General features: G+C 44.3%; 2 protein-coding genes across 2 annotated transcripts in view; one reads left to right on the top strand and one right to left on the bottom strand.

The window, feature by feature from the left end:
• Positions 1 to 2079: 2079 nt before the first annotated feature.
• On the bottom strand, positions 2080 to 6405 carry dcp1a (decapping mRNA 1A). The gene is made up of 3 exons (XM_056598571.1): positions 6237 to 6405; positions 5925 to 5965; positions 2080 to 5233 (listed from the first exon to the last, which is right to left on the bottom strand). Exons 1-3 carry the CDS (start codon positions 6366 to 6368, stop codon positions 5059 to 5061), a joined length of 348 nt encoding a protein of 115 aa, XP_056454546.1. The 5' UTR covers positions 6369 to 6405; the 3' UTR covers positions 2080 to 5058.
• cacna1db (calcium channel, voltage-dependent, L type, alpha 1D subunit, b) overlaps positions 2843 to 22481 on the top strand; it is a 62125-nt gene continuing 42486 nt past the window's right edge. The window contains exons 1-3 of the mRNA XM_056598558.1: positions 2843 to 3771; positions 9374 to 9941; positions 11448 to 11553. Coding sequence (XP_056454533.1) covers positions 3639 to 3771; positions 9374 to 9941; positions 11448 to 11553 — 807 coding nt within the window. The 5' untranslated portion in view covers positions 2843 to 3638. The remainder of the gene's footprint in view (positions 3772 to 9373; positions 9942 to 11447; positions 11554 to 22481) is intronic.

Here is a 22481-nt window from a genome sequence, read left to right as displayed (position 1 = left end):
GCGGTTGAGGCTGCCGCTGACAAGGCCGAGGCGGACCTCCTGGGGTGGTCCGCGGTGGGCTTGCTACTGGGAGAATGCTGGAAGGCACTGGGGGAGAGGAGCACCGACAGCCCGGGCCCCAGCCCCGACCCGGCCAGCGGCTGACTCACTGGGCTGCCCTGGGGGACCGGGGGGAGGAAGGAAGCAGAGGTCAGTCTTTTATTTATCGTTGACTGCCATTGAGCAGACGCGGTTGTCCAAAGAGACCTCCAAAGCGAACCACGTAAATAAAGAGCGAGGAGGGGTAAGGTGTCATGCTCAAGTAAGCCAAGAGGTTGAGTTCCAAACTTTAATGATCCAAACAGCCTGGCCACTTCACTTTCGTATGCTGTCCCACTATCCCCACGGTCTTTCTGTTGGCTACCAGCATTTATGCCTCTATTTAATGTAGTGGCTGTTTAAAATATATTTGATAGAAATACAGAGAGTGTAAGTATTACCACTTATAAGAGGTCCAACTTACAGCCATCGCTTTGATCCGATTTGGCGCTTGACTGAAGCCCTCCATTTCCTTTCCCGGCCGGAGAAGCGGCTTTCCTAGTAACTCCTGGAAGCTGTGGGGCGGGACCAAGTTGCTAGGGAGAAAGTTGGGCGCTAGCCCCGGCTTGTTGTGGATGTCGGCATTCACAGAGGGCAGCGCTGGTTTGAGCGTGCTCAGTACATCATGTCCAAGGTAGGCCTGCGGGGCACAAGACTGTGCCGTCGCAGCAGGGGCAGCGGGCCGAGGGTCCACCCCCACCGGGAGCACCATGAGCGGGGAGATTAAGCAGCGGGGCTGGGGGTCTGACCCAGGGCCTACTGGGTGGCGCACAGGGCCTGGCTGGAGGCCGTAAGAGGCTGGGGCCGGGAGTAGGCCGGGGACCAGCTGCCGCTGGCCGGTACTGGGGTCTGGTGCAGGGAGGTGGGGAGGGGGTAGAGGGTCCGGTGGGGCATAGTGCCGGCCTTGGAGGTAAGAGGAGGCGGAGGGGCTGGCAGGTTCGCAGGGAGTACCCCCAGGGGTGACACTCTGGGCAGGCATGGCGGGCAGGGAGGGGTCCTTGGAGACAGAGGAACCGAAGAGTTCCTCCACAGTGATCTGCTTCGCGATCATATGGGAAATCTGGGAAACAGAATAATAATGCAATTATAAAGTCTATAAATGGAACTAGATCCAGAGTAAATACATAATTCATAATGTATTTATCTCAGCCGGGCTGTGACCTCATCTATTTAAAACCTTTATTTACACTTGTTGGGCATTGAGGTTTCCATGACGATGAGTTTCACAGCAAGGAACATGCTTACAGCAACAGCAATGACAAATAAACATGAGCAAAACAATAAATCAAACTAAAAACAGTTGTGTGCGTTACCTTATCAGGTTGTGGTGCACTTTGGGCCCGCGGACTGGAGACAACAGTTGGCATTGTTTTAGTCTCTGTGATGCTCTCTCCTGGTTGAGCCTACAAAACAGACAAGATATAGTCGTAATAATTAGGGATGGATGGAGTGATGTTGACATTGCGTTTTGCATTGCAACGATACATGGCAGTTCTGGCCCTTGCACATGTCAGACATAGATTAGAAAAATGTTAGGAAACATTGGCTGATCCGTGCATGATGGACAGACGGGAACACACGCACACACACTATTTAATCCTAATCTTTCCTGGGAAATTTTCTGTGTGTGCATGCGTGTCTGTGGAGTGTTCCCGTTAACCTCGCCAACGTCTGGTGTGCTTCCCTTACTTTGTGGTACTCCTCTTTGGCTTTGCTCAGCAGCTCCAGGATGTCAATGGGCCGCGGCTCTGCAACCCCATTGGTCTTCCCAGGTCTCGGGCCTCCCGGTGATTGGCTCTGAGCGTAGTCCGCTTCCAGTTTCACAATCCTACGGGTAGGATGGGGCACTGGTCAGGGGACCTTCATTTCATACAGAAGGCGGACTGCGACACGTCCTGCAGAGTACGACATCCGCTGATACTTACTTCACCATGAGCTGTGCGATACGTTGACAGTCGCTTTTGTCGTAAAACCAGATACTGTAAATTCCCACTGCAGCGAAAAAAAAAAGAAAAGAAACAGGCAAAGAAAGCAAATATGAATCAACAAATGAATAAAAATTAAAAATCTTAATCTCTCATTTTCAGACACTTTGTCTAATTATCTTCACTCATTCATATTTTACAAATATGTATTTATACTGTAGATAACGGTGGCCCCAGCACATACTTCACTGAAGAACATATAGTAGATTAAGAACATCTAGGGTTATTATTATAACCCTAGATTCAAGGTTCTTTCTGCCTACTAACTGCATACAACAAATCTTGCAAGCAAAATACAAACAAAACACATCAAAACAAGTAAAGCCATATTGGAGAGTTCTGGTGCGAGGGATTTAATCCACACAAGCTCAACCTTCAATGGATGAATTGTGGCCATCTTGACTGGTGTATGTTTATTTGCAGAAAACCCCCCATGTACTCCGAGTCCCCCGAGCAGGTGAGGTTGCCTGGCAACCTAGCTGTTTGGCACCAGAGGCCGAGGAAACCAATAGGGAATCAGGGTGGGGTGTAAACAGGTGTGTTCATGATTGTGTGCATCTGCATCTGTGTGTCTGTTTGTGGACACACAGACTGTGTCCTGTGCATAAACAGTAAGCAGAAGTCTTTCGGAGCATTCTTTCCACCTTCCTCGTCTGTAGCTACAGAGCGACACTAACAATCACAACTAAATAGGGATTCTGAAAGACAGCCTCTATAGAATTTGATTCAGTTGATGTTGGAGGAGGAGAAAGCGCGCATTCTCAGAGGAGCAGTCAGGCTCCACCTCAACAGCCCTGGATATCCACAGCCAATAAGACGAGGTAGACTGGCCGCAACAAGGGTTCATCTTTACTGCTGAGGATCAGCACCGAGGCCAGAGTAACATTGAAACATGTGATCTGCACGACCTACACCAAGGTAGGTCAAAACAACCGCTTGAGTTGAAACACTTACAAAGCCAGTGTGCCACAGCACCTAGCACCTAGCACCTCTGCGCTACCGAAGACCTTTACCCTACTTAAGAAGCTTCTTTTGGATCGCACACAGACACACCTCGGGTGGAAGATGATGACTAACGTTCCCGCCAGACTGATGGGTAAAGCCAGCCCGAACGGCGAGCAGTCTTCTCTGACGTTGTCCCTGGCCCTGCTTGTGTTTCTCATCAGCAAGCAGCTGGGGAGACAGTCCCACTCCTTATTTGTGGCCCTGATGAAGCTGCTGTTCAGACTGCTCATCGACTGCCTGGGGGGAAGCAGTGTCAGCTACTTCCTTCATATCTGACTGGGGAATGCCTTGGCTTCTACGTTCTCAGTCTCGACGAATAGCTCAACTCAGGAACAAGTTACCAGGCGCTGCCGGCGACTGACAGCACATAGCCCAGGGGAAGGGGCAGAAAACATTTAACTGATCAAGCAATAGTGGAAGTTGATCTTCCGATGACCTCCGCAAGAGAGTCCAGTCTGGTGTGACCGCTTTGATGCCAAGCCACTGAAGTCTGGACACGCTTGAGCCTAAATTGTGACTGTGTGCGTGTGAGAGAGAGAGAAAGTGAGAGTGGCCGGACAGCCTGAGGTCATGGTGGGAGATGACCGCTCTGAGGAGATCTTCCTGATCGGCCTGGCCGGGCAGCCCCAGACCGACCTGCGGCAGCGGGGCAGAGAGGTCTTCAAGAGGAGCCTGCGGAGATGTCTGCAAGGGGCTTTCAGAGGTACGTTGAATGGCTCTTGGCCACGTGCTGCTGAAGAGCCACACACAATGTGTATACCGTTTGTGTAACAAAAACAAATACTGGGGAGTGAGGTTAACAATTCGCCGGCACCTACAATGTTTGGTTGAACATGTCCATGGCGCCGGGCATGGTTTCTGTTTTAGGTTTGTATCTGTTTGACCGGTTAGAACATTGCGTTACCAGCATTAGCACAAACTGCACTCAGTGTACTAGAAATATATTTTCCTAGACGTGATTTGTGTGCAGTGAACACGCAGCGCAGGGCCAATGGCATGATTTACGATTAACTGCAGGCACATTTATTTTCCTTAATTTGAGCCACAAAACGACACTATAAAATCTAGGGGAATAAATGTTTAGACATTATACACTTTATTAAGGTCATTGTTAGCGACTTTTTTGACATGCCTTTTATTACGGTCACATGAAGGTAAGGGAAGAATTTTAAATATTTCTCTAAAAATAAGCTGGTTTACAGGACACCCATGACATGAGTGTATGTTTGATGTTGAGTAACTCAGCTCTTGTCATTGTCTAAACAGAAAGTCTAGAGGACATTGTGTTTTTTGCATTTGTTCGAACATTACAGTGAACAGCATCCCTATCCATTCTAATGGGATAGCAAAAGTCTCTGGAGAGAATCATGGTTTTCTTCGAAATGCAAGAACACTGTGGCTTGTTCTGTCGCGCGCACACACACGCACGCACGCACGCACGCACGCACGCACACACACACTTAAGATTGAAGGTCTCACAAAAGTAAATATATTGCAGTGCCGCAAATATAATAGTGTTTCATACACAAATAATAGCCACTTAGTCGGAAGCATGGGGTTCAACTCCTAACAGACTGCACCGCTGTTTGAGCCGCAGAAGCAGGGCTTTTACTGTCGTTTACACTGGGACAACGAAGTACTACATTAACAGCGACATAAATTTGGCTTGGAGTTTCGAAGGGGGCGGAGAAGGTGCTACAGCACCCTGCTTTTACTCCTAAACACTTCAGACTGCGCGGAGCAGACAGATCTTGCTGTTATGTTTCACAAATTCCAAAAATTCTTATGAACCAGCCAGGTTAAAAATAGCTCAACCACTTGCTACAGTTTAGCAGTCCAATCCAGCACACCACAATGATTAATACATTAAAAGCCTCTTTAAAACTTTCAGCTGAATAATTACTGCATAACAGTAAGATAATGACTGCAAGACATTGTGCCCCCAATGGAGGGCTATAGGTAAACAAACAAAAACACAGACCGTAGATATTTAAAAAGGAAAAAACACAGATTGACAGACCGATATGGTGTACTCACAGTTGGCATTCCTGTAGAGCAGGAAGGGGTCCTGTAACTGGAACTCCAGGTCCTTGTTGATAGGTTCCACCAGGTTCTCTGCGCTCAGACGGTTCATGATGGTGAAGCCGTGGCGAGGCAAGGCAGACCTAGGGGTGGTGAACATCATCATCGTCATCATCCACTCACTGTGTGATGAGCTGAGCAGCCCCATTTGCCGTATTTTCTAACTTACTTGTTAACCACTACCAAGAACCCCTTTGACACTTTGGTAGTGGGTATTTTTTTGCTAAAGAGGGTGAATGTGTGGGGGAGGTGACGGCTTTGTCTGACAAATCAGCTCTGATAGTTGTATAATCAATAATAACAAAAAACATTCTAGTATGCATGTATCCTATTAATTTGTGTATAATTTGGTTGTTCTATGTTTACACTTTACAGAGGCAACCTTTGTACAGAACAGACAACAAACTAGTCGGAATGTCATAGTTCCTCCTATATCTAAAATTATAAATTGAACATGAAACTTGAAACGCATGCATCGTTTATTCATTCGAAAAACAGTGGCAGTCCTGAAAATAACTTTGATTAAAGAACATGCGACGTAATCTTTTAAATAATCCGATATAACTCGGGTTATTGCTTTACGAAAACATCAATGGGTCGTTGTGAATATAAATCCGATGTTTTTTGACAAGATGTACGGCCTACGACACGTGTGCGGTGGCACGTCAAGAGATCTCGATAGAGCCATGTAAACACAGCTTATATCATATAACAAAACGAATTAATCGGAGAGCATCGTCTGGGAATCATTCACTAGTAGCCTACGTTTCTTACCTAGAATATACAAATAAGGTGCCCTCGATTTCTGTCTTCTCCTGAAACACAAAATGTTTGTCATGATGGATAATAACAACAAATTCCTCACGGCGTTCTTTTAAGTAGTAGTATTAACATAGCCCAACATGGTGATTAATTTAACAACGACCATCACCACCATCACGTGTTACATAATGTGTGAAAAGGTTCATATGATCATAGATAACCAAGTACAGGCACGCTTTTTGCAGACGTTTTGTTATTGTTGAATGTATTAGCTTTGCGAGCAACAGCGGTCATGTTGAACCGACGAGGAGTTCAATTACTTACCCATTCGTTTGCTTTGGAATTGAAATTGTATAATGCTACCTGGCCGGTAACATCTAGAAGGTTGTTTATGTACGGATCTTGTCTCTGCAGAGCTGCCAAGCTCATAAGATGTCCAGCTTTAGAGGGCTCCATCTTGAGTTCTTGTTTATTGCTCCCACACGGACCTATTTCTGGCGAGCACTTAAATTCTACGCTCCGCAGAAACATGGCGTTAAAAAATGGTTCCCCATAATTTTTATTCCTCAAAGATTAATATAAATCGTGATTTATTGTGGAGCACGGGCATGATATTATATATCTAAATATTGGCTTACTTAGAATGATTTGAGAAAAATAAAACAAGTAGCCTATATTTGACGGTCCCAGCTTTTGCTGTCTGACTAAAGATAGGCCTATCTAAAGTGCGTAAACAAAAATATATCAGTTTCAAGTTATTGTATTTTGTATTTTCTTTTATCAATTTACTTTCAAACCAAATGAAAAGTTTAAGTAACATTTACATAAAAGGAGAGACTCCCTTCTTAAACGCCTCATATTGTAAAAGTAATAATAACATTAAAAAAAAGAGTCATTTCTACCACAAACAATCTGTTGTGTGACTTGTATCCTAATGGTCATTAATAATAAGACTGTTACATTTTGGAAGCAGTTGAGGTCCCAATGTCTGCCACCTGATTGCAGTGACAGTGCCGCGGGGATTATAATTGCAGGATTACCTGCTACCGTCAACTGTGATCCTCTATGGACACAGGTAATCCAATCACCGCTAACCTTTCTACAGCAACCTACAATTCATTTCCTGTTCATTCGCTGCACAGTGAGGGCAGAAAAGGACAACATGAGGCCCAAGAAGAGAACCCCCAGGTGACAAAATGCAGTTCATTATACGGGGTCGATCCCGGCGCGGTAAGTTGTCGGTCTGGGATCGATTTTTCTCATTAAAGCAATATATACGACCACTACACTCTAAAGAACCAATTATTGAAGTGCATAAAGTGATCTATTTTTTCCCAGATATAGCCAGGCAAAATCTTGCCTGATTTGTCATTGGCTTAGTTGTCTGTCCTTGTACAAAAGTCCTTATGTGTGTATTTCAGTTCCTATTGCTGCTTATAACTCAATTTGGGATCATATGATTGCTCGTGAGATGGCCTTAATGGCCGATTAATTAGGCCTATGTCTAATCAGACAGTAGGCCTATTAGGGTTATTTTATTATAGGATATATTATTATTACGTTCCTAGTTAGTTAGTGAGTTGTTAGGTAGGGTATTTCTTTTTTGTGTTTCTCAAAACATCCCGTCCATCTTGCCAAACTGATTTGTTGGATGCCCATAGTTCTCGTTTTTCATTTATTAAGGAAAAGGACAGAAATCCGCTAGGTCCTTTAACCTCGCATTTCGTGTAGGCAGATTGAATCGCAGCCCATAGCGTTGTTTAATTAATTTATATTACCAAAGCATTTATAGCAGACAATACGGTTCTATAGGCCTAGTCGAAAACCGAAATACAACCACAGACCAAATAATCAACCAATTGAGAAAAGATTGTTTACTCCAGTCGGCGTGGTTCTGGAGCGTCATTACACGGTACACGGCGGCGCGAAAAGTCCCCCAGCGCTCCAACTTTGTTTGTGGAGCTCGAGGACAGCGCGCGTGCGGACCTGTTGTGTGACTCGAGGAGGCAGCACCCGGATGAGGCCGAGTCTCTGGCTCGTCTCTCGGGCATTGTGCGCGGAATAAACGCCAGTTAAGAGTTCGAAGGCAGGCTCCCACTTTTATTTTTGACGGCACCCTTGGATGTTTTTTCAACGACGAGTTAGCGATTTAAAACGGGATTTTCAATGTGGATTCGAGGATGTCAGAAGCAGATGAGCAGTGTGGAGGTAACGTTGAGATCCGTACGCGATGCGCTGAGACGGAGAAGGAGAAGGAGCGGGTATCCACCGAGCGCTCCGCCGGCAGGGAGTCGATAGCCGCGATAGTTTTGGTCATTCAGTTTATATGTTGAGTGTTTTGTCCTCTTTTCACTTGCGGCGTCACAATGTCACTTTTTTCAAAATGTTTTTCTAGTAAATGTAGACTATGTTTATGAGTGATGGCGGTCCTGGCTGCTGCTATAATATAATTAAATTGGAAATTAGTCAATGGTGGTTTTAAATTTGAATCTTTGTTGAAATACAATTTGCTATCGGATCTTTGTAATTATATCGCAGTGTTTGAATATATATATATTTCTTTAATAATTATATCATAACCCATTTCCCTATAGGCCTAGGTTATGATAGGCCTATAATACAACGCATTCCATAATAAAGCAGTTACAATATACAAGGTAGTAGCTTGGGGCAGATGTGCGACTGACTATATGTAGACCTGGAATTGGATCGGAACTCAAGCAAGCGTAATAGTTTAAGAGTTATTTTGCTATTATCAAGCTTTAATTATAACAATAACCATTTCAAAAATCAAAATGCAAACGCAATCATTACTATATTTTCTGTAGTCCCCCTCCCCCTCCCACATTTACTATGTCACTCGTTTGTTCACTTGCACAAATTGATTAAATAAGTTGAATCTGGTTCGTTAACAGAGTTGCAGTGTCAAGGGCACTCTCCCTTTGCCGGTTTGCATTGATTTTAACGACCTCCCCCCCCCACAATCCACACACACAAACACTACACTCCCCCTCTCCCTCCATGCACCCTGGCAATACAGCCCCTGGTTTGTTGAAACACCTGTTCCCTCTAAACTGATTTCCTTCTCTCTTCTCGGTCCGTCACATCTATTCTTCTCCGTATCTTTATCTGTCCGTCACTGTCACCGTTTGACGGCTGTATCTGAACACCTGAACACCTCTCTCGGTTCCCTTGCTCCCCGTCATTCATGTCTTGTGTGTGTGTGTGTGTGTGTGTGTGTGTGTGTGTGTGTGTGTGTGTGTGTGTGTGTGTGTGTGTGTGTGTAATAGCATTAGCTGAAGGGCTTGGAACCCACAAATTCAACCACAAGTCTCTCTCTCTCTCTCTCTCTCTCTCTCTCTCTCTCTCTCTCTCTCTCTCTCTCTCCTCTCTCTCTCTCTCTCTCTCTCTCTCTCTCTCTCTCTCTCTCTCTCTCTCTCTCTCTCTCTCCCCCCCCACAGGGGCGCAGTATGCCAGCAGCACCAGGGCCCCTCACTCTGGCGACACCTCCGCAGCACTGTGGTCAGAGAGCCCGTCCTACGGGCCCCAGGGGCCCTCCCTCCTCCCGGGGCTCTCCCAGCCCCAGGGCCCCCCCCAGCCGCCAGCCAGCGCCGGCAAACCCGTGGGCTCCGCTCTGGGCCTGCTCAGGACCAACAGCGCGGGGCGGGGCCTCACGGTGGCGGGCTTCAGCGGCTCCGGGGGCCCGGGGGCCCGAACGACAGAGTCCGGCGTCAACCCGGTTCTCGCCTGGCACGCCGCCATCACCGCCGCCCGCCAAGCCCAGGGCGAGGCGGCCGGGTCAGAGGACACGATGAGCCCCGGGCCCCCGGGGCCCCTGGCCGGCGGGGGCGGGGGGGCGTCCGGCTCGGCGGTGGCGCCGGCGGGCCTGCTGTCCCAGAGGAAGAGGCAGCAGTACGCCAAGAGCAAGAAGCAGGGAGGCTCCACAAACAGCCGGCCGCCCAGAGCGCTGTTCTGCCTCACACTCAACAACCCGGTACGCAGGGCCTGCATCAGCCTGGTGGAGTGGAAGTATCCTTTTCATGACTGGACCGAGTGGGGGGGGGGGGGGGGGGGGGGGGGCGCAGAGGGGCTAAAAATAGGAACTACAACTCCAATACAGTTGACTAACTCAATACTAAAGTTTCATAGAATTGAATACCAAAACCAAAGCCTAACTTAAACCGATAAGTATGTTTAAGTTAAATGTGTGCAGTGGCATGTCATTGATAAGGGACCGAGCAATGGCAATGTTTTCAAGTCACGTGAAGTGATGTTTTTATATCGCTCAAATTCAATATGTAGCCTTGCAGGCCCTGGTCGGATCGCAAGGATAAAAGTATTAAGAGATGGTGCGCCGGAGGCTTGACCGGATTATAAACGAATGTATGCAAAGCGGTGCGATGAGTGGATGGCTTAGTGAGTGGGTGCAGAATGAGTTTTACTTTCACAGGATACTTAAATAGAGGGATGCATAGTTGAATGGATGTCCTGATGAGGACATTTAATGAATGAATGGTAATTCCGCTTCCCTGGGTGAAATGGGTCTGCCCTTTGGATTAGGGAAACATTGTCTTCAGAGATGGATGGGATATGTCCGAGTGAAGGATGAATCGAAAGGTGGACAGATTTATGGACAGATTAGTGGGGTGATGGGGGAACGGATGGATTGTTGGATGGAACAGATCAATGATTCCGACCGACTCGGCTATGATGGCCGAGTGAAGGAGATGAACGGCTGAATGTTTCCATGTGGCGATAATCGTTCATTTGATACTCGGGCAGTCCCAGGCCTGCGCTGCTGTGTCCTCAAAACAATGATCAACGTCCATTAGGTTAGCGTGTTCTTACATGGGATGTCCCTGTTGAGGACGTAAGAGGATTGTACTCAAGTTCAGAAACACCAAAATGAATATGAGCTTTTGATCCAAATCATTTTACCAAACCAAATAAAATAATCAATTGGAGGGCTTTCAACAACGAATTACCGCCCCGACGAATATGATGGAAATGTCTAGACATGAAAAGATTCCAACTACACGATGTCTCATTAGCAACAGCTTTGTATGCTGCATATCTACAGTCAACAAAAAACGTAACGTTTACCTTTCTACCACTGAGGAAAGAAAGGCGATCAAAGGTACGAACCCACCGGGATGCCACCTGATGTATGCCTCACTTAAGAAGAAGACCAATTATGTATGAAAAACAAACAAAGAAAATTTTAATTTTTTTCAGACAGCCGTCTGTATTCGACGACGTGCGTGGTTAATTCATGTGGAAAGCTCTTTTATTGGCGTCCTAGTATCTTTAACATCCCTGTTTCATCATTCAATATTGTTAAAGCCGCAGCTTATGTCTCTCACAAAAATAGAGAATATATTATGTTGATGGTAGGTCTATACTTCTCAAATAACACTTTTCAAGTACGAGCTCTGAACTTCAAGAGCAGTATGTCCTTACTTCATAAATGTTTCATAAATGTTTTGTTTGTGCTTGGTTGATCGCTGGCTTCCTTAACAGTTTTCCCCTCTGCAGACCGTTTGATATCTTTATATTACTGTCCATATTTGCCAACTGTGTGGCCTTAGCCATATACATCCCCTTCCCCGGAGATGACTCCAACTCTACCAACCAGGAACTGGTGAGTAGCCCTGGGATACTGCTGAGTTGCTGTGTGGGAGGAGGAATGTACAGGCCCCGCTTCAGGGCTAGGGTTAATTAAGTTTAGCACTGGGCTTAAGACCCCAATATACAAAACTGAAATTGACGTCTTTGATTCCTACTCAACTGCCTATGATTGTTTGCATGGGCTGTCGGACTGGGATCAGACATTCAAACGTCGCCATTTTGAGAGGGAGCAAGTCACTATTGTTTTTTGGGCTGTTTGTTGAGTCCCGGTGAGACGAGACATGATTGGTCACCCTTTATTAGTTCATTTGCTAAAAACGGCTAAAAACGTTACTTTTAGATCAGTCCAAAAATTCAGATTTAATGAAAATCGGTCTAAGAGGTTTCAAAAATTGATTGTGATGGTGTGGCTGCAGGTAGCTTGTTTGGGGGGGGAGTTGATCAGTCAGTGTGCGTGTGTGTCTTTGTGTGTGTCTCTGTGTTTGTCTGCAGAACAAGGAGTGCTTCTATATGTTTGAGCGAGAGCAATAACCAGAAACACAAACTCACAAAGCATGCACCCTCAACAGATGGGGATTATTCATGCAACGCGTTTGTATGTTTGGGTGTTTGTGTGTGTGTGTGTGTGTGTGTGTGTGTGTGTGTGTGTGTGTGTGTGTGTGTGTGTGTGTGTGTGTGTGTGTGTGTGTGTGTGTGTGTGTGTGTGTGTGTGTGTGTGTGTGTGTGTGTGTGTGTTCAGTGGAGCCATCACTGGGATGAGCCAGCGATAGTGGATGATATATTTCCTTTATGTGCGTTTATACTAACAGGATGATTCTTACCTGTAAAGAAATGGTAGACACACTACAATTTATGATGTATGTTAAAATCTAAATTGAACATTTATCTGCTTTCTGGATATGAATAAACAACTATACTTCTCTCATCTCCTTTGTGGAGTGACTATACAAGCGTATTAGTGGTTTGTATGTCCATTATATGGTCTTCTCCTACATTTTTTGAGTTTTGTTTTGAAATAACATTGATACAAAAATACACTGTATACAGGGTTATGGGCTCATGGGGAAATCTGTGCAAGGAGTTTTTGTTTGAAGAATCCCCCTTATCCTCACAAGAGGCTGGTTATCGTGTTAAGTCACTGGAGTGGGACATGAAATGGCATCGATTTGTGCATGTTCTGGCAGGCACAGGTGGGATATTTTATATATATATATAGAGAGAGAGAGAGAGAGAGAGAGAGAGAGAGAGAGAGAGAGAGAGAGAGAGAGAGAGAGAGAGAGAGAGAGAGAGAGAGAGAGAGAGAGAGAGAGAGAGAGAGAGAGCATAGCGGGTAAAGCCCTGAACTTGCAACCCAAATATAATTACGTCTACAGGAGTTGGATGGTTACGTTGCGAAATCAAAGACAAAATCTCACCAAACTCATATATCAGTTTCCATCTCTTTATTCTTGTGCTGTCTTCATCTCTTCTTCTTCTTCTTCTTCTTCTTCTTCTTCTTCTTCTTCTTCTTCTTCTTCTTCTTCTTCTTCTTCTTCTTCTTCTTCTTCTTCTTCTTCCTTCTTCTTCTTCTTCTTCTTCTTCTTCTTTCTTCTCTTCTTCTTCTTCTTCTTCTTCTCTTCTTCTTCTTCTTCTTCTTCTTCTTCTTCTTCTTCTTCTTCTTCTTCTTCTTCTTCTTCTCTGTTTATCTTACTCCCCCTCCCCCTTCCTGCTCCCTTTCGCTCCTCTAAGCTGCTACCTCTCAGAGAGAAGATGATTAATATCCTATAAAGCCGGGCGGGTAACTTAGGAGACTTATGACTGGCCCTTTGACTGCTCTCTGCACCACCAGTGCTGATCAGGCAATACCAAATCCCACAACGGAACAGAGTGGCATAAATCTGAATGGAAGCTAAGACGTATGTGCCTTGTAACTCAAGTCTATCGTCAGCAACACCCAGCAACAAACTTCCTGCCCTCAGCTAGCCTTCCCTGGCACACAGTGTATATAACATGCTGTCTGCTGGGAAAGGGTGTAGGGTTGGATCTTATCCAGATTAGCCCTATGTTTTATACAGGGCAATTTATTAATAAAGCGATTTGACTTGCATTCTCATATACTATATATGCGAATACAATGAGAAGTAATTTATACTGTCCAAAAAGGGTTAATTAAATCATGAGATTGCCATTACCAAGCTGTAGCCATGGCGACCACATTATAATGATGAACATCGATATCCGGACCAATGAGTTTTTGCTCTGGATGGTCCTTGCATGTGATGCAAATCTGAGCCAACCCCCCTTGAGTGAGTTCAGTCAACGTTTCGCCACCGACAGACATTATAACGTCTCGATCATTTGTATCAGTCTCATCTATCAGTCCAGTTTGCGTCTACCACTTTCTGTTTTTACAAAATACGTGCAATCGCCGAGGTGATCTCTTATGCCCTTGGTCGGTGATGTAAAGGTTGTTTTCATAACAGGCTTCAGCTGTCTTGGTTGATGCCTCGACAATTACCGCGGCAGCAACCGTGGCATTAAGGACCTGTCCCCCCCCCCCCCCCCCTGCTCTATATAGACCACCTGCAGCCACACCATCACAACATCCATCATGCTGGGTGAGCAGAGGTCGACACCATGGCAGCTGGTCAAAACAGCAGATTGCAGATTTAGGGCTACATGCAAGACGTTGAATAAACCAAACAAGGATTTAATAGCAAATGTCTGGTTTTTAACAACCAAGCAACCATCTGGTTGTGTAACCGTTAATAGTACCGCATTTGGTTAAAGTTAAAAAGTGGCCAATATATTATTTCAAGGCTTAATAAGAATGAATGAAAATGAAAAATAACCTACATAAATACATGGTTGGGTCCCAAAAGGATGGATTGAATTGTGCTACTGTTGCTTTCCTTGCAGAAGGAGTCCACAAAACAATTGGATATGTAATGTTGAATAGATGTAGAGCAGATGATTATGTTATGCATCATAGTTTCCGAGGTAAACATTAGGAGAGGATTCTGTCCTCATCAAACAGTTAAGTTACGTTGATGTTTTTTGTTGAACTATCTATCATTTTACTTGACCGATTGGTAACCTATCTTCTACATACAGATTAAGAAGGCAAGGCTCCTGTCTTGGCCTAAAAGCCAAAGACTAGATTCTCCTGCTTGTGGTCGTGCTAGCGCTTATCTCTTAGATAATAGTCTGCAGTGTTGTCCTCAAAGATTACGCTCTTTGTTTGGATGTGTACCGCTTAAGCACATTTACCTACCGACAGCTGAGGCTCTCAATTAAAGGGGCAGTGTCATATTTAGTGGCATCTAGCCTCCAGCCCAACAGACTTTGCAGACATGGAATATAATATTCAATGGTTAAAATAGTGTATCATCCCACGTAAAAAAGAACTGTTGTGTTTAAGTTACCTTCGCATGTGTCCCTTTAGATCTACAAAGGGAGCGGTTCCTCTTCCATGGAGGCCGCCATGTTTCTACAGTAGCCCAGAATGGACAAACGGCTCTAGAGAGTACGCATGGGCAGTTTTTTTTATATATAGCATAGTGATACTGTCTACTGTGTGTCTTTATGTCTATGAATGTAGTTTAGCACTATGCAAATCTGCGGAATGTGTGTTGAGAAACAGACAGTCTGCACCCTCACCACTAGTTGCCACAACTCTCTGCACACTGGATCTTCAGAGCATTGTGACAACAAACAGGGCTGTAGCCTATACTACAAAGTGTCTGTACACAGTACATATCTCAATATATTTGTATCTATGTATCTATATTATATCTAATGTTCATGTCGGACTGAGGAATGTTGAATCTGTGTGGTATGTTTGTGGTATGTTTGTGGTATTGAATGTTCGGTTACAACTAACGGCTGAAACATCATAACCGCTTCTGGATAGGTGTGTGTGTGTGTGTGTGTGTGTGTGTGTGTGTGTGTGTGTGTGTGTGTGTGTGTGTGTGTGTGTGTGTGTGTGTGTGTGTGTGTGTGTGTGTGTGTGTGTGTGTGTGTGTGGTTTATGTAATAGGTGCATTGATTATGATGTGTGTGTTTTCTTAACTTGTGTCTTTGTGTATTGTTTATGTAATGGGTGTCTGAATGTGTGTGTCTGTGTATGTGTGTGTTTGTGAGCGAGGGAGAGAGTGTTTGCGTGTCTATATATGTGTGTGTGTGTGTGTGTGTGTGTGTGTGTGTGTGTGTGTGTGTGTGTGTGTGTGTGTGTGTGTGTGTGTGTGTGTGTGTGTGTGTGTGTTTGTCCTTGTATGTGCGTGTGTATCCATGTGTGTTTATGATAGTCACAAAAGGGAGTCAGGTTGGGCCTATGGCTGCTCCGGCAGGGATTAAGGGTTTAGGGCAGAGAGGAAATGAGACATGCTGAGCTGCAGCCAGCATGTGAGGGGGGCGTGGCCCACTGGGTGTGTATCAGAGAGAGAGAGAGGGAGAGGGAGAGGGAGAGGGAGAGGGAGAGGGAGAAAGAGCGGGAGAGAGAGAGAGAGAGAGAGAGAGAGAGAGAGAGAGAGAGAGAGAGAGAGAGAGAGAGAGAGATAATGAACTGATTGTGTTTGTAATCAGCGTGTGACTGGTTGTTGAATTAGTCGGTTCCAAGCCCTTCAGCTAATACTATTACACACACACACACACACACACGCACGCACTCACGCACGCACGCACGCACGCACGCACGCACGCACGCACGCACGCACGCACGCACGCACGCACACGCACACACAAACACTCAGGGGGTAGAGCAGGTAGCAGTTCAACCTTCTGAACTCTCACCCCTAGCTGATCCTTACACAAGCAGGTGCATATTTTTCATAACCATGATCAGAGCAACATATAAGGCACTAGTCATGACCTAAAGCGGTTGCATCATTGTAAACGATGTTCAAAGTATTGAACTGTGAGTTTTATTCATGTAAGCATTTGTAATTTATTGATTTGTTATATTACAGTCATGATTTCCTTCGACGTGAATATTTTTTTGCATTGTTGTCTGTGTGCAACAAACTCCTTTTGTTTGAGGCAGAACTTGCTAGACAGAGTAAGAATGACTGATTTAAGAACAGATGGAGTGTTGGCTGAGAGAGAGATAGAGAGACAGAGGGATAGGGAGAAAAGTAGAGAGGGAGAGGGGTACGGCGAGAAGGAGGGGGGGGGAGAGAGAGAGAGAGAGAGAGAGAGAGAGAGAGAGAGGGGGGGGGGGGGGGGGGATGTATTGATGGATAGAGTGAACGGCAGTTAATGTTCTGTTGTTACAGGTTGAATTTGTCATGATGTTTCACACCCTGTCCTCATGTACTGTCCACGTGTCCTTCTAGTACACTCGTGAGTGTGTTAGTGTGTGCCTGACTTTGTGTTTGTGTGTGTGTGTTTGTGTACCCATATCCATATGGGGAGATGATGTGCACTGTGCTGAGTCGTGCGTAAATGCATCGGATGTCCTTGTAAAAGTCAACAGAGGCTACATGCTCAATCTCCTTATGCTGTTATGTTGGGCTTCTGTGTTTGCCTTAGTCACACACACACACACACACACACACACACACACACACACACACACACACACACACACACACACACACACACACACACACACACACACACACACACACACACACACACACACACACACACACACACACACACATAAACACACACACACACACATAAACACACACACACACACGGGCCACTGGCTAAAGGCCATGACCTCTGACCTAGGTGATCGAGATGTGCTCATGTGTATGGTGCCTGTGGGGACCTATGCACAGCCTTAAAGGAGAAATCCGGTGTAAAATGGATTTGGGATATGTTTATAAGGGTCTTAACATGTAAAACGAGGCATTGATAACTTTGTAAGTGTACAGATTGTTTATTAAAAAGGACATTTTATACACACATGCCTCGTTTTATATGTTAAGACCCTTATTATACTACCAAGAAGTGTCGGGCTACTTCTACCCTTTAAAGTGGTTTAAAATAGCGATTTAGTTTTTACCATAACAAATGCCCCCATCGTTCCAAGTTTAAAGTGTTTTGGTAGAATCTGCTAAAAACAGCCAACTTAAGAATGTGTCTATCCGCGCTTTTTTGCTCCCAAATGAACATTCCAACTCGTTATCATCTTAAACATATCCCAGATCCATTTTACACCGGATTTGTCCTTTAAGGCTCTTTCTCTGAACACTGTAGTTTTATATCTGTCATATTTCCCGGAGCTCTTTGTACCCTTTCCCCTGAAAGATCCCTTAAACGATCCTGAGCTGAATAGATTATCTCTTCTCTCTGCTGAAGGCAGCTCTAGGTCTGTACCATGTGCACTCTGCGTGATATGACTCAGGCTCAACATTGGGTCAAAAGAGGTCTTTTGGACAAATAGTGTATTTTTTCTAACTTTTTCTAACACAGACACACACACACACACACACACACACACACACACACACACACACACACACACACACACACACACACACACACACACACACACACACACACACACACACACACACACACACACACACATTTAAAAGCATATACTTAGCACATAGAGAAACATATAGTTTCACACCTTCCACCTCTGTGTGCAGAATGCAGGGTCCTTGTTGATGCATCTAAAGGCCTATGGCAGACTAAAGCCATGGGAAGAGAAGGCCCTTTGTTGTTCTCCAGCTCCAAAGCGCTACATACATACTAACTCACTACACTGATCGCTTATCATTTTTCATAATTAGGCACCAGAGGGCTTCAGGGTCCCCTGAAGTTTTTCAGTAAGATTAAGTTATTTACTTGTAACAATTCTTAATTCAACTGAATCATCCAATTAACTAAAAGACCTTCATTCAAGTATCGTAGAATGGGTTGATCTGATTGCTTTAAATTGCATTTCTCATCATAAGCTAATTATCCCATTTCAAAGTTGGCCGATGTTACAGCCCTTTGGAAACGGGTCTTTGAAAAAGCTTGGTTCATGTGCACTTTGAACCGCCTCACACAGTTTGGACTCATGACAATGGTGGCCGTTTCCTACCGGGTAGTTGTGTGAAAAATGTGCCTGAATCACAACAAGATACAGCAGCATTCTATACAAGTAGAGTGTTTATGTGATCCTAAGTACATTAGTGTGTGAAGGTAGATTTAGGATAACAAGATGCAACATCCTCAAATATCTTGGTTAATTCCAGGCAATTTCATCAACAAGTAATGAATGGAATGACCGACAAATAATATAATTATCTGTGACTGTGTGTGTTGGTGTGTGTTTGCCTTTCTAATTGTTTGATGTTTTCATTATTCTCATTTCATTTGTGTCATGAGCAGATATTCTGGACGTGCGTGTGCCTGTCTCTGCGCCTGTGGGGGCGTGCATGTGTGTGTGTGTGTGTGTGTGTGTGTACATGTGTGTGGGCGTGCATGTGCGAATCTCACTCTGCTACGTGTTCACATTCATTGTGCCGCTCCTGGTTTTACATACAGAGCTGCTTGCTGCTGCTGCCGTGACAACAGTGACCATGGAGACTTGTGGAGTATGGAGGGAAGATGAGGGAGGGAGGGAAGGAGAGGAGAGGAGAGCAGAGGGTGAAAGAAAGGTAGAGAGGATGAGACGAGAGGTGGAGAGGAGAGAGAAAGAGCGCAGAGGGTGAAAGAAAGGCAGAGAGATGGATATAATGGAGAGGGTAGAGGAGTGGACTTTAGGAAAGACTTGAGGACAGAACGGGAAAAAGAGGGAGGGGATAATGGTGGGAGGATGGTGATGATGATGATGATGATGATGATGATGATGATGATGATGCTGATGCTGATGCTGATGCTGATGATGATGATGATGATGATGATGATGCTGATGATGATGAGAGAGGGGGGAGGAGAGGAGAAAAGGATGAAAGAGTGGGGGGCGGAGAGACAGGAAATAGAATCATGTGATGAAAGGGAAATATAAATGAGCGAGGAGAAAGAGGAGGAAGTGGACAAATGAGTGAAAGAGTGAAGGCTTGAGTGAATATTAAGACGAGTAGAAAAAAACACATTAAAGAAAAAAAAGTGTCAACCAAAAAAACGAATCGATTATTCAAAAATATATATCTAGAAATGTTACGATTTAAAGACGTAGGTGGCTTATCTATTTTCTTGTCTTTTCTCATTGTTCTTCTGAACAAAGTCAAAAGTGTTCAACATATTTAATGGCATTGTGATTGCTTTTTGTGATTGTTCTGTCAAATTGGTTCAACAAGTACATGATGTTGCATCAACCAATCTTTATGTACTTAAAATGTGCTTAAAAAACCAAATAATGGATTGAGTCAACATATCAATGTGTTGCTATAGCAATGTAATGAGACATTTGAGGAGGGAAGAGGAGGAAGATTGATTATAGATAAGATATGAAAACTAATGCTGTGCTGAATATGATTTCACAGTAATAGTAATTATTACCGGATACATTTTTCTTGGGATTGACGGCGGTAAAGTAAAGCCACATTTTTAAGACTTCCTTTTCTTATATAATACTAATAAGGAATGACTTAATTAAATAAGAACCATGTTAATTGTTACCTTTTTTGATTATGTGAGGGCATTATCTGTTTGGAAGGACATTTCCCCGTAGCCCATCTGCTAGTAAGAGGTTTGAACGTATTGAACCCATAATTGACTTACTTAGCTGGGAGTATCTTTCAACGGTGGCAGTGTGTGTGTGTGTGTGTGTGTGTGTGTGTGTGTGTGTGCCTGTGTGGGTGTGTCAGTGTGTGAGTGTGTGCCCTTTTATGTTTTGTGTAGTTCTGTGTACCCATTTTACTGCAAGTGTGTCTGCTTTGTGCGTGCCGGGTTGCATCTGCGTTTGCGTGTGTGTGTGTATGTATGTGTCTCTGCCGCACGCGTGTGTGTGTGTGTGTCTGTGTGTGTGTGTGTGTGTGTGTGTGTGTGTGTGTGTGTGTGTGTGTGTGTGTGTGTGTGTGTGTGTGTGTTTTTGTGTGTGTGTGTGTGTGTGGCCTTGCGTGCTTCAGGCCAATGGGATGCTGTTAGCGTCCAATCCGCCCCTGGGTAAGCGAATAACAGATGGGAGAGCAGCCAGAAACAACAGTGGATGTTTTGACTGTGGCTCTGCAGCCATGCTTACCTGTTGTTGTGATGGATTGTGAATCTAAAAAAGACTTTAGCCTTGATCCAATGGGATTCATTGGTAAGGTTGACTAGAAAAAACGACTTGAGAGAGGCTAATATTAGCGTAGCGGTCAAACCGCTAATGAACCTCTCGTGTCCAGGCGTGAAACATCAACAGCAACTGACTAAATATTTATTTGATGGAAGAACCGAACGACCGCTAGGACTAAGGCAGACAACAGAGATTCAAAGGATGAGCAAGCCGTCCATAGCAATATCATAACGTCAAACTCTATTTAGCTATGTATCTAGAGTCGATTTAGCCTTAACTAAATATCAACTTTCATGAAAATGCATTTGCTTGCAACATTTATTTAATTTAACAGCTTAGAATTGTTGACCCAAGGGACCAACAAACTATTTTAAGAAAAATATAAAGTATAGCGTAGAGTGTAATGCCACAGAAACAAAAAACGAACACCAATTATTACAAAAGTGTGTTGGAACCCTGAAAAGGCCAAAATCCCGAAACAATTGAGTTGACTTAAGCTGGCCAAATAGAAAATAGAATGTGCAGAGAGATTGAGAGAGAGAGATCTTAAAGAAGTTGCTCCACAAGCCAGTATGTAAGCTGCTGGGCTGAGATAGCGATATTTATCTCATGACTACCACACTCTCTTACATCATGGGAAAGCACAGACGGTAACAAAATAAAACTAGACAGTTAATTACATTCCTCTTCATTAGGTGACGCAGGTGTCAGAGCGTGCTTGAAGCCTAACTGTTGTTGTAAAGTTGAGAGTTGGAGTTTAATCATTTGATGTTATCCAAGGGAATACTTTTTGGACACACAAGTGATGTTGAATAATGCGCTGTGGAGTGCAGTGAAACCAATTACTTTAAAAGGACTATCTCTCTTTTTAACTCTCGCTCCTAACCCTCTCCAGTCTCCCTCTCTCTGTCGTTCTATATGCACACGAGTGAAGCAACTCCTTTCATAACGGGATTATGAAAATACACTTGAAAGCGCTCTCCTCCCCCCAAACATAATTGTGCTTCGCTGATAAGGATACTGAAGCAATAGTCCATGTTTTACCAATTAGCCGGTGGCCCTTGTTCATTATCATCCTTGACGTGTCTGTGGGTCTATTCTACAGTATGTCTTGCGTGATTTCAGCAGGCAGTTAGTGGTATATTTCTGGATATTGGAGACCCTTTGTTGGTTTATTATTTCCTATTGTTTCTGGCACACTTGCTTGCTTAACTGAGTAAGACAAACATAACAGAGGAGATGTTAATTTGTTGCTTTCTCTCTTTTTGTGGAGCTTTTATCTGGTAGGATTAACAGATAACAAGTTAACTTCAGCCGTTGTTCAGCCTTGTTTCCTGACTCAATATTATAAGATATAAAAAAAGTGAATTTACTCACAGCATATGTATTTTATAAACAATATCACTGACAAAATATGCCTCAATATATAAGGCCCATACATAATCATATCTGTTATGAATGTTTAAGTCATATTTTTTGTTCTGTTTAGAAAGGGAGAGTGGTGGAGAGGTTTTTTATCTCATCTTTCTGTGTTGTCCGATTATAGGATGATGCTGATCTCTCTCGCTGTCTCTCTCTCTTGTTCCCGCTCTCGTTCTCCCTCTCTCTCTCCCTCTCTCTCTTTCTCTCTCGCTCCCACTCTCTCTCCCTCTCGCTCTCACTCTCACTCTCACTCTTGCCCTATCTCGCTCTCCCTCGCTTGCCCTCTCTCGCTTTCTCTCTACATCTCTCCTATTTAAGCTTTGAGGTTTCATGGTAGTATGTTGTATGGTACAATTTACCACACAAATTGTTTG

The sequence above is a fragment of the Gadus chalcogrammus genome, chromosome 1 (assembly GCF_026213295.1).
Source record: "Gadus chalcogrammus isolate NIFS_2021 chromosome 1, NIFS_Gcha_1.0, whole genome shotgun sequence".
In the NCBI taxonomy this organism is placed as follows: domain Eukaryota; kingdom Metazoa; phylum Chordata; class Actinopteri; order Gadiformes; family Gadidae; genus Gadus; species Gadus chalcogrammus.
This window is presented reverse-complemented; position numbering and strand designations above follow the sequence as displayed.

Bases quoted from the DNA above. Each gene is read 5' to 3' on its own strand.
- dcp1a (XM_056598571.1), bottom strand. From the start codon at position 6,368: ATGGAGCCCTCTAAAGCTGGACATCTTATGAGCTTGGCAGCTCTGCAG. The intron at 5,966-6,236 runs GTAAGTAATTGA...TTTGTGTTTCAG, and splicing joins ATTCCAAAGCAAACGAATGG to GAGAAGACAGAAATCGAGGG. The intron at 5,234-5,924 runs GTAAGAAACGTA...CACCACCCCTAG, and splicing joins ACCTTATTTGTATATTCTAG to GTCTGCCTTGCCTCGCCACG.